The sequence below is a fragment of the Heptranchias perlo genome, chromosome 27 (genome assembly GCF_035084215.1).
Source record: "Heptranchias perlo isolate sHepPer1 chromosome 27, sHepPer1.hap1, whole genome shotgun sequence".
Lineage (NCBI taxonomy): Eukaryota > Metazoa > Chordata > Chondrichthyes > Hexanchiformes > Hexanchidae > Heptranchias > Heptranchias perlo.
Window position 1 is genome coordinate 11,521,627 of NC_090351.1, and position 12,607 is coordinate 11,534,233.

Genomic DNA, 12,607 nt, shown 5'->3' on the forward strand with positions numbered 1-12,607 from the left:
GATCAGCTAACCCAACACAGATGAGATCAAAAGTGCATGGCTCAGAGACAGTTTTGTTTAAACCCCTTAAATCCACGAGGAGAGCCCCTAGATTTATTACAATTGTTTTGATAATTTGAGAGGATAAAGCAATTAAGACCAATTAGACTGAAAGATTAAGTTGGTAAACAAGACACATTCCTGAATTTCAGTTAGGTTAAAACTTTCACAATGATGTACAAATGTACAATTTGAAATCCTAGAGCGGTAAGGATTTCCACATTTCAAAATTATCAGGCAGTAGCACATCTGCCTTTGGCCAATGCTAGCTGCCGTCAGGTCCATGACAGAGGGGTTATAGAAATCACTATGTACACTACTTCAAAAATTAATTATATCTTAAACAAAGTTTGAAACTTAATGAGCAATTCAAATCATTTGGTAGTAAGTCAGATTAGAATACTTAACTGCAGTGGATATCATTCATTGGCAATTCGTGATCAGAGTCAGGTTACTTTTAGACTACTGAATCTGTTTAAATGTCTGACCCCCCCCCCTACCCCACCGCCCACCAAAATTGTACACCGAAGAGATAAAGAACCAGGTGCTTACATTATTTTATGCAGAAATTCAAAATTATAGCTAAAGATGATACATTACAAAGGTCTATGGAAAAAGATTTACATTCCATATAGGCATAAAAAGGGAGAACAGAATTTATATTGCAGAAGATGAGGAAACACAAGCCGCAGCAGTACTAAATTATGGAGCTAGGCTGAGTGTGTAAAATTTAAGTCAATTAGCTATGTGGAATTAAAATACATTAACACTTTAGGAAGGATGTCAAGGCCTTGTGGAGGGTACCAGGATGACAACAGGGATAAGGGAGTAGAGTTATGTGAAGAGATTGGAGAAGCTGGGATTGTTCTCCTTAGAGCAGAGGAGGTTAAGAACCTGATAGAGGTATTCAAAATAATGAGGGGTTTTGATAGAGCAAATAGTGAGAAACTGTTTCCATTGGCAAGTGGGTTGGTAATCAGAAGTCATGGATTTAAAATAATTGGCAAAAGAACTAGAGGGGAAAGTGAGAAGAATTTTTTTCAGAGGGTTGTTAAGATCTGGAATGCACTGCCGGAAAAGGGTAGTGGAAGCAGATTCCATAGGAACTTTCAAAAGGCAATTGGACATGTACTTGAAGGAGGACTAATTTGCATCATTATGGGGAAAAAGCTGGGGATTGGGACTAAATTGGAAAGCTCTTTCAAAGAGCTAGCACAGGCATGAAGGGCCGAATGGCCTCCTTCTGAGCTATAAGATTCTATAATTTCAACACCTCAAATCAATGCAAAAGGTAAAACACTAGATTTTAAGACTTTTATATTTTGAATTATGGAGCTTAAAATTCAGTTCAGTCCAGTCCAGAGAATCACTTCTATTTGGACCCAAATGGTCCCAACCATATAAATGGGAGCCAAAAATGTCCTTTGGAGGCAGAGGAAGAGAAAGACAATATTAAAAGGTAGTGTTCAGTAACAAATGTGCCAAAATAGCAAAAGCATGTTGTTATATACTGAAACACTAATATATACACACAAGACAATGGCACCTGATATCTTAGATATGAACACTTGCTCACCTCTGGGAGAACAGGCTCCCAGAGAAGATACTTGAGTTGGGGATTCTTTGACACCATTAGAAGGGAGTTGGAACGATGTGTTGAAGGGGATGGATGGTTACGTAGACTGGTTGACTTTTTTTTCCCCCTGGGGAGGTAGGGAAAATAACATTGTCTTCCTTAAAATAGTGGATCAACGAGTGGTAGCAGATAAGAGTCTGTGATGGAATAATCATACATTTGACTCTGGATAGAGTGGGCTTGCTGGACCAAATGCTCTGGTCTTGCTCCAAACTTTGTAGATTGTAGGCATTACAAGGACATACTCACTAATGTCTCATTCCTATGATCAGAAATGTGGAAAAACTTTAAATCGAAGTCACTAGATATTTCCAAATTCAAATAAAGATGAACACTGCATATGATAGGCAGGAGAGTGTTAAAGCATTTATTTAGTGAACATACATAAACACACTTCAAAACTTGCTCGATAGTGACTTAGGACACAATTATTTAAAAATCTTGATTGTGCTATTTTATTGTTCACAAGTGAGTAGGAACAACTCATCGAAACTTGCAAAAGTTTTATTTGTCAAACTTGAGCCCAAATGGTTACAACTTGTGCTTCGAATTGCACCGCACACCTAACTTTTAACTGTCCAGTCAAAACCTACCAAGGTCAATAATGTTATTCTAGATTTATCAGATTAAATGGATTAAGTTTTGTTTCAAATAAATGCACATGCATATACACATTTTTGCATGCTCTCTCTTTGCCTTCCACTTGGCTCAAGAAGCTTTGCAAATAGTATGAATTGTGAAGACAATAAACGATCAGTTAGGCCCTTACCCATCAGCTATTTTGCGGAAGTAGTCATAGGCATTTTCTGCATTGAGCGGCAGGGTTGACAACAGATTGTGGAACTCCAAATCATATCTGCGATTGATGTCATCTCCAATAACAGCAAGTTGCCGGCCCACAAGAGTTGGAGTACTGAAAGGAGGAAAAAGGGGAAGGTAATAACCATGTAGGAACTCATTGAACAACCTGGGATGCTCAGATGTGGTGGCTGATGTGGAGAAAAATACTAGTGCAGTTTTCATGGGCCAAATGGTCTGTTTCGGCACTGTAACATTCCATGATTCTACTTATACATTTTTAATAAGCAGTTCTGCACAAGATCTCAGGTTATTCAGTGCAAACCTCCCAAAAAAGGCCAAATATCATCATGGTGTGCAAAACACGCCATGAGTGAAAAGAAAAAGTGCAAGATATTGCTGTTTGTTGTCTTTTCTCTTTCTTTCCTCCATACCCCATCATGTATAGTGATGTTATTCACATATCAGCACACATTTTGATAAGTCTCCTTTTCAAAAAAAAATCCATCAAGCTTGGTTCAGCTGGTTGAATTCATCCAAGTCAAAAGGTTATGGATTCAAGTCCTATTCTAGAATTTGAGCATATAATATAGATGAGACACTCCAGTGCAGTACTGAAGGATGAGATGTAAAACCAAGATCCTGTCTGTCCGTTCCAATGGTTCAGATGGGCATTAAAGATCTTGTAGCACTATTTAAGGATGAGCTTTCCAAGTGTTCTGGCCAATGTTCCTCCCATAACCACCACCAAAAACAGATTAATTTGCCATCTATCGCTCTGCTGTGTAAAATGGCTGCCACGTTTGCCTATAACAATTACTGTGCTCCAAAAAAATAACTACTTGTTTATACAAAAATCGCTCTCTGGGAGACATGAAGACACTTTTAAAAATGCAAGTCTTTCTTTCTCTCTGTAGTGCGTAAATCTAAGGTCAGAAAAATGAAGTGTAAAAACCTGTAAATGATAAAAAGAATGGGATATGGTAGAATTTCAAAGCCAATCAGTAGGTTACTCATTAACAACAAGGACACTAAATCAAGCCTCAGTACCTTTGGCCTGGGGGATCAGGGATAAACACACACAAATCATCTAGGATTCCCACTTTTGATTACCATTCAGCACAGGAGAACAGCTTGCTTGTTGCAATTACGAACCTGAAGATACTGGCAAGTCAAAAATTTCAGGCTAAAGTAAAAATATGATTGATCTTTTTGTTGTGATTCAATAACTCACCTAAAAATGCTGATACCATAAACTGCAGTTAGTATTTCTTCAGTTACATTTGCCTACTTAACACTACTTTTAAACTGATATTACACAATACCAATATCCTACCTTTCAGGAGGCTGATGCATCTCAGTTATCTCTGGATCCTCTGGGATATTCTCTCCTTCTTCCCTCTCTGATTGGTACCGGAAGAAGACATAACTCCTGAAGACATCTTCAGTCTCCTGGACAACACCTTCCTCTATGAAGTACAAACATTGCATTGTTGTTGCATAGTAACAGATAAATGCCGACTATATTTGTGAAGTCACCCTTATCAACTACAAGAGCAGAATCTCCCTCCCTCTATATACCCCCTTCGCATCCCCCCACCTCCCCTCACTCCCAGCAGTGTCTGACAAATTGCAATATTCATATTTAGGGGGAAAAAAACTTTTCCAGAGACCAGTTTAAATTTTATTACAAATGCATATGACTCATTAATACTGGGGTGGGATTATAGCAAAACTGAGCAACCATAATTGGCAGTGGCAACACGATGTATAAATTTCAATACCAAAACTCAAATTAAATAAGAAGGAAACTTTTATGAAAAGTGATGTGGAATCACGTTCAAGTGCAACTGTATTAATAATAGTTTGCTGTTGGGGGAGAAAGCAGAGAAAATCTTAACCTAAATTGTATTTGGCAAGGTCATCCAAAACATGCTGCAAGTTTTGCAAACAGGGGGTGTAGCGTGCCTTTACATTGACAATTGTGCCTGCTGCTAAAATTTTTATGTAAAGTTTCAACTGGAATACAAAATGGACAAAAATAATTACCGAAGTTTATATAGCATCCTTATAGTAATGAACTGTCGTCACTGGGACCAAAACAACAGAGTATTCAAAGCAAATTGTGTTAAGAATTCATTACAAGCAAAAATCCGTCAACAATGCATTTTTACTAAATGTAGCTTTTAGTAGTCAAGAGCACATATTCCTTCACCCGCAAATAAATTCTGCCATCCTTCCTTGAAGGTGACGGCTTATGTGGACACAGGTCCATGGGCACTAGCATCACTTCCGAACCTTGACCAAATGGCCTGTGTGAGCCTAAACAGTGCGCTGGCAGGCTATTCAACCAACGGGATAATGACGTAAACCTGATCCTGCTGTCACCTAGTATACCCACATGCTCTTGGTAGCGATCAGGAGTGGGGACTCTTGGCTGATAATTTTCCCCTTCCACAGCTTAGGAACACTAAAGCCAGCTGCTGCAGCTTTACCCATGATCAGCTAACTCAACACAGGCCACAGATCAAAGTGACCATTGATCTGTATGGTTCAGTATCACCTACGTGGGACATTTTCTTACTGAGGCATCAGAGGAGCCCAGATACTGTGCACAGTATAATAACCAATATTTATATTTAATGAACCAAAAATATCTTCAACTTATTGGAAAATGTTACTGCAGCAAAACCAAAAATAAAATGCAGTCTTTTCCTGCTGCAAAACTGTGGACATTTTGTTTCAAATTCACCATAAAAAAATAATTAGCATTGAATCACTGCTGACACAGGTATCTAGGTTTGTCCGTGATGAGGGAGGAAGTAGTTCTGGCTGTTCTTAAGTTTTGTATGCATTTTACTTAACTATATTCTTAAAAAGATAAGCTTTGTAATACATTTAATAATTAATGGGTATTGTATTCTAAAGCAAATGAACGATTTGCAAGCTGCAATGTCAAGTATTGAATTAAAAGCACAGTATTGAAATAAGTGCAATTCTGTTTTAACTTGTCAGGACATGGCATGTAATTTCAGCCAACACCCAAAATATCAGATAATTTGCATACTAGTGCTTTTGTTAGGAACTTGATGACAAACAAATTTATGTGATTTTAAAAGCTGCAGGAGAAAGTATTGAGAAATCTGCTATTTTTATTTCTGCATTATCGGAAATACTCTGAACTGCTGTATCTCACTAGTGGAAGTATCATTGTGCTTTCGGTTTCTCATCATGTCTATTTGAGAAACTGCTGTAATAGACTGACATTCACAGCAGTATAGGCTGTCAATTATAGGAAACACTTACATATCCCTGAATACTTGGCTATGGTGCTGAGTTTTTTTCCTTCTACCATTTTACAAAAATAAGGCCTCGTTTTTGAAACACTGACCATGATGTTCAGCACCTCTGTACAAACTTAAGCCTTTGGTTTCCATTGCAAATTCTGTTCAACATCCTTGTCAATGTGTCACTTACAATTTTCCCAGTCAGCCTCATGTGGAATAACATTCTGCTTCCATCACATCGCCCCCACCCCAAAACACCGAGTAACAACAAATGGTCGACTTGCTTCCTTTGGTTGATTAAAATTTCAAGTACAATCTCGTTTGCTAATTTGTTCGATTTTCTGAAGCAGATTTCTTTTACAAATGCCATTCTTTCTACAAACTCAGTTAGTTATAGGAAGAAAGAACGAACATTTATATAGTGCCTTTCACGACCTCAGGATGTCCCAAAGCGCTCTACGGCTGATGAAGTACTTCTGAAGTGTAGTCACACAGCAGCCAATGTGTGCACAGTAAGGTCCCACAAACAGCAATAAGATAATGGTCAGATAATCTGTTCTAGTGACATCGGCTAAGGGGTAAATACTGGCCAGGACACTGGGGAGAACTTCGAATAGTGCCATGGGATCATTTACAACCACCCGAGAGGGCAGATGGGACTTCGATTTAACGTCTCATCCGAAAGATGGCACCTCTGACAGTGCTGCACTCCCTCAGTACTGCACTGAAGACGATAGACCATAATGTCCTTGGAAATACAAAAAGTTAAAGTTCCAATATGCTGTATCTTGGAAAGGTAAAATGTAAATTGGAGCCTGTGAACTTCAGGCAAGCTTAGCCATATTTAAAGTCTGTTTGCCATGGCACATGAGAGCCTTCCTAACCTTAGGGGTAATGCAGAAGAGCAACAAAGCAATTCTCAGTATCAGACAGAAGAAAATAATTGACAAGTCTTTGAGTGTAAGAGCCTTAGCTTATCTCAGAGATGACACAATAGAAGGATAGAAGATACTTAATAGAATAGAGAAAGCAAACCCAAAATATTATGTACAGATGCACAGGGCAGCAAGACAAGAGAACACAGGATCTGGACAGTGAAGGACAGTGGAGTTTAATTTAGATAAATGTGAGGTGATGCATTTTGGTAGATCGAATCGGGCCAGGACCTACTCCGTTAATGGTAGGGCGTTGGGGAGAGTTATAGAACAAAGAGATCTAGGAGTACAGATTCATAGCTCCTTGAAAGTGGAGTCACAGGTGGATAGGGTGGTGAAGAAGGCATTCAGCATGCTTGGTTTCATTGGTCAGAACATTGAATGCAGGAGTTGGGATGTCTTGTTGAAGTTGTACAGGGCATTGGTGAGGCCACACTTGGAGTACTGTGTACAGTTCTGGTCACCCTATTATAGAAAGGATATTATTAAACTAGAAAGAGTGCAGAAAAGATTTACTAGGATGCTACCGGGACTTGATGGTTTGACTTACAGGGAGAGGTTAGACAGACTGGGACTTTATTCCCTGGAGAGTAGGAGGTTAAGGGGTGATCTTATAGAAGTCTATAAAATAATGAGGGGCATAGATAAGGTCGATAGTCAAAATCTTTTCCCAAAGGTAGGGGAGTCTATAACGAGGGGGCACAGATTTAAGGTGAGAGGGGAGAGATACAAAAGGATCCAGAGGGGCAATTTTTTCACTCAAAGGGTGGTGAGTGTCTGGAACGAGCTGCCAGAGGCAGTAGTAGAGGCGGGTACAATTTTGTCTTTTAAAAAGCATTTGGACAGTTACATGGGGAAGATGGGTATCGAGGGATATGGGCCAAGTGCAGGCAATTGGGACTAGCTTAGTGGTATAAACTGGGCGACATGGACATGTTGGGCCGAAGGGCCTGTTTCCATGTTGTAACTTCTATAATTCAAGAAGCATTTCTTTACACAGGACGTTATTAGCTGGCTAGTACAGAGCGCTCATTTAAAAAACAAACAGAAGATAGCAACGTTGGTATCTTAAAGAGAAAATCCGAGGTGGGGGAAAAGTGCGCCGCTTTCATCCAAAACTACCTAGAAATGATGACAAAGGGGTAATGGTGAATGAGAAACCGCTTAAATATTTACAGTGAGCTATTTATAAAACTTTATATAGAGCCTTTCACGACCTCAGAATGTCTCAAAGCACTTTACAGCCAAAGTACTTTTGAAGCGTAGTCACTGCTGTATTGTAGGAAACGCAGCAGCCAATTTGCACATAGCCAGGTCATAAAACATTTGGACTCAATCTAAACAATGACTGTACATTTTTGATAGTGACAACTCAATGTTGATATCCATCTGAGTATTAAGGGCTTTAACCTGATGGTTTGCTGGTGAGCTCACATTTAACTCTTGGAATGCTACATAAATTTAAATAAATGATAGAGGGTCAGATTTTGCTGGAGAGGGGCATCTCACAACATACCCTGTTAGTTAGACTTGTTCATGCATATTTAGGTTTCACATTTTTTTTTGCTCACAACGTTGCTGGAAGTGAGGGAAACAGGGCACCTGGGATCTTGGTGAACAACGGGACAAACAGTGTGTCTCCTTAACCAGAGATTAAAGGATTGAGAAATAAACAGAGGAAGGACTGAAGGAGGGTGAATTAGAGTGGGTGAATTCAATGTCAAATCAGGTACAGAAAGAGAAGTGAAGAGGGGGAAAGAAAGATTGGATAGAGAGAAAAGAGAAAGGAAAAGTATGAATTTTTTCTAAAAAATTAAAAATGACATTTTTAAATTCTCCTCAAATAATTCACAACCTGAAGGAATGAGTCTCCACACTTATAATGGTTCACTTTCTGGGCAATAAAGTTGATTGGCAGTCATTAATAGGTTACTTATGCTGTTACTAGGCTTAACTTTGTGGCAAATTTAATGGGCAATTAATGTGCAAATGCACCAACTTCATGAAACTCGGGGTGGTTAAGCGCGAGAGGCTGTTTTCGTGAAGCTAGCAGTGGTGCGGCGCAAATCGGCCACCAACTTGTGGCGATTTGCAATTCGCGGGTACCTCTTGCTTTCTACAAGTTGCTGGATGATTTACACAAACACAGCGTGCGTCATTCAGATGCTGTTATTTTTTCAGCAAAATCTGGCCCATTGTTTTTCAGACACTGAGCAGGCTCATCGTTAAGAAGTAGTTACCTCTTGGAGTTGCAATTAATAGTAATTGGTCACCGATAAACTATGTCCACTTTTGAAAATATCCAGAATTACATTCATTTAAACAGCAACAAGAGTGAACCTGCTGGAGTGATTCAGAGCATGGCGATTCACTGCACAGTCCTTGTGGAGACGACGTCCTGTCTTCACACTGAGGACACCATCCATCGTGTTATGTGGCACTACCACCATGCTAAATGGGAGAGATTCAGAACAGATCTAGCAGCTCAAAACTGGGCATCCAAGAGGTGCTGTGGCCATCAGCAACAGAATTGTATTCCAGCACAATCTGTTAACTCATGGCCTGGCATGTTCCTCACTCTACCATTACCAACAAGCCAGGGGATCAACCCTGGTTCAAGGAGGAGTGTAGAAGAGCATGCCTGGAGCCACACCACGTACCGAAAAATGAGGTGCCAACCTGGTGAAGCTACAACACAGGACTACATGCATGCTAAACAGCGGAAGCAACATGCTGAACAGAGCCAAGCGATTCCACAACCAACAGATCAAATCAAAGATTTGCCGTCCTACCACATCCAGTCGTGAATGGTGGTGGACAATTAAACAACTAATGGGAGGGGGAGGCTCTGTGAACATCCCCATCCTCAATGATGGCAGAGTCCAGCACGTGAGAGCAAAAGACAAGGCTGAAGCATTTGCAACCATCTTCAGCCAGAAGTGCCGAGTGGATGATCCATCTCAGCCTCCTCCCGATATCCCCACCAACCATCACAGAAGCCAGTCTTCAGCCAATTCAATTCACTCCACGTGATCAAGAAACGGTTGAGTGCACTGGATACAACAAAGGCTATGGGCCCCAACAACATCCCGGCTGTAATGCTGAAGACTTGTGCTCCCAGAACTAGCCGCGCCTCTAGCCAAGCCGTTCCAGTATCACGACAACACTAGCATCCACCCGACAACGTGGAAAATTGCCCAGGTATGTCCTGTCCACAAAAAGCAGGACAAATCCAATCCGGCCAATTACCGCCCCATCAGTCTACTCTCAATCATCAGCAAAGTGATGGAAGGTGTCGTCAACAGTGCTATCAAGTGGCACTCACTCACCAATAACTTGCTCACCGATGCTCAGATTGGGTTCCGCCAGGACCACTTAGCTCCAGACCTCATTACAGCCTTGGTCCAAACATGGACAAAAGAGCTGAATTCCAGAGGTGAGGTGAGGTGAGTGACTGCCTTTGACATCAAGGCAGCATGTGATAGAGAGTGGCACCAAGGAGCCTTAATAAAATGGAAGTCAATGGGAATCAGGGGGAAAACTGTCAAGAGGCTGGAGTCATACCTAGCACAAAGGAAGATGGTAGTGGTTGTTGGAGGCCAGTCATCTCAGCCCCAGGACATTGCTGCAGGAGTTCCTCAGGGCAGTATCCTAGGCCCAACCATCTTCAGTTGCTTCTTCAAAGACCTTCCCTCCATCAAAAGGTCAGAAATGGAGATGTTCGCTGATGATTGCACAGTGTTCAGTTCCATTCACAACCTCTCAGATAATGAAGCAGTCCGTGCCCGCATGTAGCAAGACCTGGACAACATCCAGGTTTGGGCTGATAAGTGGCAAGTAACATGCGTGCCAGACAAATACCAGATAATGAACATCTCCAACAAGAGGGAGTCTAGCCATCTCCCCTTGACATTCAACAGCATTACCATCACCGAATCCCCCATCAACCTCCTGGGGGGGTCACCATTGACCAGAAACTTAATTGGACCAGCCACAGAAATACTGTGCCTACAAGAGCAGGTCAGAGGCTGGGCATTCTGTGGCGAGTGACTCACCTCCTGACTCCCCAAAGCCTTTCCACCATCTACAAGGCACAAGTCAGGAGTGTGATGGAATACTCTCCACTTGCCTAGAGGAGTGCAGCTTCAACACCACAAGAAGCTCGACACCATCCAGGACAAGGCAGCCTGCTTGATTGGCACCCCATTCACCACCATAAACATTCACTCTCTTCACCACCGGCGCACCGCGGCTGTAGTGTGTACCATCCACAGGATGCACTGCAGCAACTCGCCAAGGCTTCTTCGACAGCTCCTCCCAAACCCGCGACCTCTACCACCTAGAAGGACAAGAGCAGCAGGCACCACCTGCACGTTCCCCTCCAAGTCACATATGAGCCCGACTTGGAAATATATCGCCGTTGGGTCAAAATCTTGGAATTCCCTACCTAACAGCACTGTGGGAGAACCTTCACCACACTGACTGCAGCGGTTCCAGAAGGTGGCTCACCACCACCTTCTTAAGGGCAATTAGGGATGAACAATAAATGCTGGCCTTGCCAGAGACGCCCACACTCCATGAACGAATAAAAAACTCAGCTGGTACCTATGTGTTCAAACTAATCAGTCTCCAGAGTATTTCTATATCATTGCACTGTGAAGAAAATTCTTAAATAAAAAAAGTTACATAAAGTGCTTGCCTGTAGAGTTAATTTCTCTTTAAGCACTTAACTATTCCTATGTGGAACTGCAGGTTCACAGAAGTACGAGAATCCTATCACCATGTCATACAGATTTTTGTGAGTTCATACGCACACTGTGTCTCTAAATATTTGGGTGGCATAAAAGATGTGAGAAGCAGCACATAGTTCAATATGGAGCTCAAGCCACCAATAATCATCAGGTCACCCTGATCAATAACCTCTTCCTTAGCCTAAATGATGTTATGTGGTCAATTAAGACATTTTATTCCCCAAATAACATTTTTCTTATATATCTGACAACAAACCTACCTCTGGAAATATTCCAGTCATCTCAAATATTCTAGACTTTATTACTGCGATAAACAGTACAAGGTCTTAATGATGTTACAATAACAACTTGAATAAAACATGATTTGGGTAGGAACCAAGATCCAATATTCACAGCATCTACATTTTGCTACAAATACTGAAATATTTGCAAATATTTCAGACATTATAAATACATTTATAGTAGACGTTTCAGACACACATCATGAATACTTACATTTTTATAGTGCATTTAAACGTCAGCTCTTTGGGAAATGTTTGTGTCAAGGACTCAGTATTGATATGTAATGGATGACTCAAGTCTTAAGTCAGCACATACAGAAAATTAGCATGAAGGAGCTGACTGAATTATCCCCCAGCTACATTATTCCAAAAATAACTACAAGTACTACTAAAGGAAGTCAGTGCTGGGGAATAGAATATCCACTTCCTGAACCCAGTGTCAGCATCAACTGCAGGACGATTAGACACACAACAAAACCACACTACTCTCTCTGAACGAAGTACATTAACTCCAAACACACACTAAACATCAGTGCAATATTTTCCATTTCCCACACCACAGCCTGCCGATTATGCCATGAACTCTTGCCAACAAGGAATGGGGTTAAACAGAATAACATATTGCACTTAGGGCTTTTACATACTAGAGAGGAGAGACTTTCACACTATCCACTTTTTAGATTTCATGAAGAGCCCATAAAATCAGTAGACAGTTTGCTAAACTGCTACATCACCATGTGCAGCCAATCACTACTTGCAAGACCGGAATCTCAAGCCATGCTTCAAAGGATTTAACAATGTTAACCGTGGTTCAAAAGCACACAGGCACGCCTGTCTAGGTTAAGGAGGGCAGCAAGCACCCATGAAACCACACCAGTGG

General features: G+C 41.1%; 1 protein-coding gene across 2 annotated transcripts in view; it reads right to left on the reverse strand.

Annotated features, from left to right (window-relative positions):
- LOC137344400 (bcl-2 homologous antagonist/killer-like) overlaps window positions 1-12,607 on the reverse strand; it is a 45,311-nt gene that overhangs the window by 11,055 nt on the left and 21,649 nt on the right. For both annotated transcript variants that reach the window (XM_068007327.1, XM_068007326.1), the window contains 2 exons: window positions 3,810-3,942; window positions 2,445-2,588 (listed from right to left, as the gene is read on the reverse strand). In XM_068007327.1, the coding sequence (XP_067863428.1) occupies window positions 2,445-2,588; window positions 3,810-3,942 (277 nt within the window). The remainder of the gene's footprint in view (window positions 1-2,444; window positions 2,589-3,809; window positions 3,943-12,607) is intronic.